Genomic DNA, 7817 nt, shown 5'->3' with positions numbered 1-7817 from the left:
GAGAGAGAGAGAGAGAGAGAGAGAGAGAGAGAGAGAGAGAGAGTGAGAGAGAGTGAAGAAGGGGTTGTGGGTTGAAAGGAAGTGAATGGGGGCTGGGGGGGGATTTCTCCTGTAATAAAAATGACACAATAGGCTAACCAACGTCCTCTTCCTCATTCGCCAGCAGTGAACCTAAATATATAATCACCCCCTCAGGGCAAACAGATAGGACCTGACTGGGCCCTCTAATCCAGAGAATAATTAGTACATCCAAAACCCGGAAAAGGGGGTGAGTATACAAACTGTCACAGTAGCCTACCTCATTATCACTTCTGTTCTGTCACAGAACTTCTGTGCCTCTGGTTTTGTCAGAGATCTAGTGTGTGACACATCATGGCAGAGAGACACAGACAGACACATGCAGACTGAAAGAAAAGGGGAAGAGAATGCAATCAGAGAATTAACAAACAATTATTACATATGTTACTAGCACATTTGACAAATATTGGGGCCTATCTTCATAGAGTTAGACTATGTTTTATTATATTTCATGGTGAACTAAGAACAAATGGAAAACTGAAGTAAAAGGGACTGGGAGTATTATGTTATTACTACAGCAGTAGTAATCTACACAGAACAAAAATAAATATGTCCCAGAGAGGTTGAAGAAAAAATAATCTAGCGCAAATAATAGTTTACCAAGTCCCTCGGGGTTGAGTTTTAATGGAGAAAAACGTCATTCAACACAAAAACATGAGAGAACCCACAGAACCACGTGCGTGGTAGGAAAGTCACAATACGTCAATCTCCATATTTGGAGTACCGGGACATTTACCTACGACCAAATATGACTGTTCCGCTGTGACGTTGTTCCTTCAGTGGAAAGAACTGGGTGTTACCAGAGTTGCCAGGTTTTATGAGAGAACCAAGCAACCAGGTCTATGAAAACAAGCCCAAAAGAAGCAACTAATATGGCTATTTGAAAATAGCAGTGAAATAGCGCGTTGTGAGCTTGTAAATCTGCTATTTTCAAAGAAAAAAATATTTTTTTAATTGAAAATTGTGGAGTATTTCCAAATCCACACAAATCTTGTATGGGGTTTCTGGCACAAAATAAATTCAGAAGAGGGGGGGGGTCTGCGGACAAATACATAATAATAACATAACATGGAAAACCAATGGTTTAAACAACATTTAGATTATAAGCCCAAATAAGCAACTACACTTTAGAAACAAGGGCAAAAAACGCAACTCGCAAATAATATTTACAAGCAACTTTACAGAAAAACAAGTCCAAAGTCGCTTATAATAAGCGGACATGGCAACCCTGGGTGTTACCCTTCCCTGGCTTACCAGAGCCTTGTTGTGGCCCAAGCCCAACCCACGAATCCCCGCCCCTCAGCCAGCTGTTATCAATGAGACAAGTGAAACAGTCAATTTAGAACAACTCTGTCTGAAGCTGAGCAGCGTAGTAGTGACTGGAGTGTACAATCCAATTGAAATTTACAGTAGCCAGCTTAGAGTTTGTAAAGATTATTTCTATTTGTAACGAAAACCCAACAGGTAGCCTAATAGCTTCTTTTTTTTTTCATCCACATTTACACATCACTGCCCACACAGTTTAATTTTATTTCTCATTTTTTTTGGAATCTAAACGTTTTAAACTATGAGTTTAAACAGTGAACCGCTGGAAATCGCAGGGAATGAACTGGTTCATATCCTCAGGACTCCTCAGGACCAGTACACCTCCTCGGGTGGATGTGTGGTGCTGGACTGCAGGCCCTTTCTATCATTCTCCTGGGCACACGTACGTGAATCGAGAAATGTCAACTGGAACTCGATGCTCCGCCGCAGGTCAAAGAGCTCAGCGGTGTGTCTGGAGTGGCTGGTCGCGGACAAGGCCCTCCTAGGAGGGCTGCGCCGCGGGGACTTCTCGCCCGTCGTGGTGGTGGATGAGAAGAGTCGCTGCGTGGGCGAACTGAAGGGTGAGAGCCTGGCCAATATGCTGCTCACCTCGCTTCAAAACGAAGTCCATGGAAACTCTGATGTACAAATCTGTTTTCTACAAGGTAAATTAATGTTTTGTTTTTCTACAAAAAAACGTTCTGCAAATAGGCTATATTCAAATTAATGACATATATATTTTTGTGCTCCTTTAAACCAATACAATATTGGAGCTCAAATACTCCCAAATACTGAAAAATAACTACTCGTTTATGTGATGTTGTTGCATATTATTGTTTGTCTTTAAATGTTTCAATTAATTGAATACACACACAGAAACAAGCTATAGTGCTTTCTTGGGTTTATCCTTTTAGCATCCTTTTGTATGGAACTGCTTTTTCCCCCATCAAATCAATTTCAAATCAATCAAAATGCTGCTCATTATGTACAAAACCATTAAAAATGAACCATTCCATTAATCACACAGTAGGGTAGACTGGAGGTTTACCATTCATTAATATGGTATAATTTATTTCCAGGTGGCTTTGAAGGATTCTCAGAGGCCTATCCAGACATGTGTTACACTTCACCCGGTAGTAACCTTCCTACAATGGAGCCGGAGCCGATGGTAACAGGCCGGAGCACACCGTTATATGATCAGGTAAGCAAAAAAATTAAAAATGTTGGTCATAATCCTATTGCACTTACGCACAACAGAAATGTTCATCAGACTTAAGACTCAAGGCCACAAAATTCAACCTGAAAGACCAAATGCGATAACCGAAAGTGAAACTTCAGTCCTTGTCTTGATCTTATAAGATCTTTTGCCACATATGGTAAATTGTATTGATTGTTTGATACACAGGAGGGTCCAGTGGAGCTGCTTCCCTTCCTGTTTCTGGGAAGTGCCATCCATTCGTCTCGCAGGGAGACCCTGGCAGCGGCAGGCATCACGGCCGTGCTCAATGTGTCCTCGTCCTGTCCCAACCTGTATGAAGGGGAGCTGATGTACCTGAGACTGACTGTGGAGGATAGCTTGGCTGCTGATATCGGAGCCTGCTTTTCAGAGGCTATTGCCTTCATTGGTGAGTACAGCATTCCCCTTCAGTCTACAGTACATAGTGTAGCTCTCTGGCACTATGCTGTCTAATCATAGATTGGGGGGAAACGACCTGTTGTAGTGACTATGACACTGTGTGACTGTGATCTTTAAAGAAAACTGGGCAACCCACGGTTTTGTCATTAGAGCTTCATTGATAAGCTCCTCTCTCTCTCTCTCTCTCTCTCTCTCTCTATAGAATCTGTGAAAGAACGTGGCGGCCGGGTGTTAGTGCACTGCCAGGCGGGTATCTCACGCTCAGCCACCATCTGCCTGGCCTACCTCATGCACGCCCAGCGCGTCAGACTGGACGAGGCTTTTGACTTTGTGAAGCGGCGTCGCCAGGTCATTTCTCCCAATCTTGCATTCATGGGACAGTTGCTTCAGTTTGAGACAGACGTTCTCTGTCACGCATGAGGAAGATTCAGGGGGGGGGGGCTTACAGGGAAGAAAACACACAGAACTGTATCAGTTTTTTCTTTTTTTTAATGTTGTGTAAACGAAGACGTAATGGTTGTGCAGGGGCCGGGGGGCTCAGAGAGACATATACCTATAACGTCTCGCACTTTAGATTCAGAGCAAAGCTGCTCGTTGCTGCTATTACCACACGGCATGCAGTTCTGGATTCTTACATGCTGAACAAACTGAGAAACAATTATTGCAACCAACTTTGTTATGGGATAACATAGACGCAACATGAACTGACTGCTGTATGACCAGCTGAGCTGTGTCAAGGTCGTCTCCATTTGATTGTGAAGCAGAATGATGAGATTATGTATGTACTGTATTTCCTGAATTACGTGTGTGCCTGATAGTGTTTTGTGTGCCTGGGTGCTTTGAGTGGATGTGAACAAGTGTACAGTCTCTGTACAGTTTTGTGCCTGGTCTTTGAGGGTTTTCTATTTCAAATACCCAAAAGGTACCGAGATAATGATTGCTGTGATGTGATCTATCTTGTTATGACAACCACTGTCTTTACATACTTGTTTTACCCGTTAAAATACAAAGATGCACTTATTTGTGATGTCATGTTATTCTACTGCACCACAAGAGACTGGAAAAAGACCTGTCAACTTTTTAAATGTTTTTATCTTGTACATTTTTTTTTACCTCTTATTTATTATCTTTTGTGACAGAATTGTATTTCTTGCTGTCTGTTGCTGCACTTTATATGTAAATGAGTATGGCTGATCTCATCCCTAGTCACTCAAATTAAACATGCTGGAAAACAAACACATTCTCAACCACAACTTGTCTGCTCTTTACTGCAACTTTGTATTTTCTGCCATTAAAGTACCATATCCTGCCTTATGTGTAAAAACAAACAAACACTGGTACAAGCGGAGGAAATTGTTTGATCTCGTGCCAATTTTAAGTTAAGTCTATAATTTTAATGGTAGATTTATTTTAACAGTGAGAATATCAAAGATCCAGAACGTCAGATTATATAAAGATTGTGTTAAATAAGTATTTGATCCTCTAACAAAACATGACTTGGAGGAGAAACCCTTGTTGGCAAGCACAGAGGTCCGATATTTATGCGCAATTTGTTTTGATGGCAACAAAGAATCTAGATAATTGCTTCCCAGTTCTTAGTGGTCAACATGAAACGGCAGAGCTAGCTGACATAAGCGTTAGGACCTCTTAACGGTTTTGTTCACAGTTTGGAAGTGTGTAAACCACACACCTGTCCATGTATACTAAGCAGTATTGATTGTCACCATCCAACTGACCTGTTTTATCTACATGTAGCCTACTACTATATATTGCAGTGGTTCCCAAGTGGTGTGCCATTTGACAAGTCCAGGTGTGCCTTGGGATTTTCTGACATCCACACATTACAATATATACTGTATAGCTTACAACTATACACAACGTTATTTCTTTTAAATGTGCATACTTTCCCAATACAGAGGAAAATTCTATACCCTTATAGTGTTTCCTTTTTTCTTCCGTCAAGGAACTCAATATGTGTACAGGTGTGCTTTGACTTGCCCATTGGTGTGCATTGGGCACAAAAAGTTTGAAAACCACTACTGTAGATATATTGACTTGGCAGAAGATAATATAATTGCTGTTGGCAGAAGAACAGAGTCCAAGACTAAAATACTTGTACAAGCAACACCAATAGCATTTGTTGTCATATTCATGCCATATAATATACCACAGCTCCAGTTGAAATTTTTTTCATGTGACCTTTGATCAGCTAACATTATAGCTCATCTATAATGAGCTTCAGTAATCATTGGAGTTCTACCAAATTGGCCTATTTTGCTGGCCTTTGCTGGCTGGTCAGTTATATTATGATACAAAGAGACACAGGATTGTATATATATTCAGACTGAGTAAACTCATCTCATGTACCCAGCAGCGCTCTCAAATAAAAGGTCTTCCATATGAGAGCTGGCAGCCGATATATGAAATAATAAATCAAAGCCTCCTTCATCTCACCTTCCTATCTTGATTATTCAGTTCTGTAGACCGTGCCTTCCACCACAGCTCTTTGTTAACTATTATCCTGTATTTTTCCACCGGTTACATGGCAAAATATTAAGTGTTAGGCCTAATTTAATTCTGAGTGTGTAAAATGTGACCTGTGAGTTTCCACTGACATTTTTAAAATCTCAGAGTTAAATGAATACGCTGTATTTAGACTACCTGTGTAATTTCATTGGCTTTAAATGTGTCACACACCTTGTTGTATACACTATTGTTACCCCTGCTTTTTCCATATCTATGACTGTATCTTTCCAAAGTGGGCTTGCAGAAAAGCATCTTGGGTTAACTTATGAAAGCTATATTAAGGTTTAAGGTTTGGACTGAGGTTAAGATGTTATTGACAAGCAGAAAAAAAACATATTTTTTTCTATGCATATCTGAAATTTTTGTTTCACCCTTCTGCAATTAGCAGACATTCATCTAACAAAAATATACATGTCTGTTTTCATATTGTGTATTTATAACTTTGGTGGGATTTCCCTTCAACACTGGCTTCCTGGTTTGATGGGAAACAATTACATTTTGAAACAAATCTCATCTATCACGGTCAAATCATGTAGGCTACACCTATACAGGCGGTTGAGCCTGTTTATTTTCTAGGAGAGTGGGCAGCTGTCCTCTGTCTTCTAATTGATTGAAGACTAAAGATGGTAAAGAAAGGAAGGCATCTTTGTCTGTCTTATAAACCTCTTTCAGTGTAGTGTTTCCAAAGTATATCCTATGTTTAGTCAGTCTCAGCTTTCCTGTTGCTGAGGAGAGTAGAGTATCCACTGCTCACTCTCCTTTAAAGAAAGGAAAAGACATGGCAGGAGTCAGGACTTTCTATATTAATCCATGTTAAAACCCACTTTGTCAAAGAACTTTGGCCATGCTGGGAGTTTCCCAGGGAAGCACATTGCCAGGATAAAACATTCTCTGTTTTTGTGTGTTCTGTGTTAACAAAACAGTAGGCTACTTGTTTTTCAGAGAGTCAGAGACAGACCGAGAGATCCATCACTGGGCAAGTGTGATTTTCCATGACTTGTTTATGGCTATACAGCGCTCTCCAGTGACAACTTTAGGAATTACTACAAACCAAAGTTTTTGTATTATCCAGTAGATGACGCTATCAGACTGCTAACCATGCTCGACTAACCTTCCATTGTAATTTGTCACTATATGAATTGCCCAAGTCTTCACTTCAAGTGTTGTGTAGGCCTGCATGTGTTTGTATATTTTAATGTGCCTGCCTATGTAGGCTATACACACTCGTACAAAAACGTGGGCACTAGAGAAGAGTGGGCACTTTGGGGGGGGGGGGGGGCACTACAGAAGAGTGGGCACCAGGAAGACTGGGAAAATGTGGGCACCCGGAAGAGTGGGTACTTTGTGGGGGGAAGAGTGGGCACCTGAAGCCTTGGGATTCATGTCCACAGAAAGTGTTTTGCATGTGATAAAGACAGTATTATTTATTATTGCTATTATTATTATTATTACTTTGGCAGTTGCTGGAGTGCTGTTATTTACGACCTGGCGTTCAACGTTGTTTCAGCACACACTTGTGAGCTTGCAGATTTGCTATTCCCCCCCACAAATTGTATGGAGTGGATTTCCTGCTGTAGCCTAATATGTAGGGTGCAGTGGGGATTATTAAAATCACGTGTCCAGGGTTTGGCGAACAATAGACCAAGCAATTGTAAATGTCCACTCTTTATAGTGTTCAATTTTCCCGGTGCCCAGTTTCCCTGCTGCCCACTCTTCTGTAGTGCCCACTCTTCTCCCTCCAAAGCGCCCAGATTTCCCTACTGCCCACCTTCTCCTTCACCCCCTCCTATATTCGGCGGTGGTGGCCCCACACCTGCCGCACACACGCACACACTGATACAGCCCAAATACTGGATTATTATGATCAATATTTACAAAACAAAATAAGACACACACACACACACACACACACACACACACACACACACACACACACACACACACACACACACACACACACACACACACACACACACACACACACACACACACACACACACACACACACACACACAGTGTCTTACACTGTATAGCCTGATAAATATTGCCACAGTCTAATGTTATCAGGCAATCCTGACGCCACTTTAATCTGGAAACAGAAAGTGGGTTGAGTCTGCTTATTAGTCTTCACAATGCTCACTGCTGGTGGGGAGGCACAACAACGATACAGTGATTAAACAATCCATGTAGGCCACACAAAAGTAGGGCGGACAACTGTGTGCTCTACATGCTGAAGTTTTAGATGGTCAGGTAGAAAGAATGGACCAGTCTC

The 7817-nt window shown here is 41.4% G+C and overlaps 1 protein-coding gene across 1 annotated transcript; it reads left to right on the top strand.

Moving 5' to 3' along the window:
* Positions 1-1438: 1438 nt before the first annotated feature.
* dusp2 (dual specificity phosphatase 2) lies at positions 1439-3439 on the top strand (the record flags this gene model as incomplete). Its single annotated transcript, XM_080433015.1, has 4 exons — positions 1439-2048; positions 2463-2584; positions 2789-3008; positions 3222-3439. Exons 1-4 carry the CDS (start codon positions 1646-1648, stop codon positions 3437-3439), a joined length of 963 nt encoding a protein of 320 aa, XP_080289141.1. The 5' UTR covers positions 1439-1645.
* Between the last annotated feature and the right edge of the window lie 4378 nt (positions 3440-7817).

This window comes from Gymnoscopelus braueri (assembly GCF_963280865.1).
Source record: "Gymnoscopelus braueri genome assembly, chromosome: 7".
In the NCBI taxonomy this organism is placed as follows: Eukaryota; Metazoa; Chordata; class Actinopteri; order Myctophiformes; family Myctophidae; genus Gymnoscopelus; species Gymnoscopelus braueri.
Note: the sequence above shows the minus strand (reverse complement) of the source record. Positions and strands in the feature narration are given on the sequence as shown.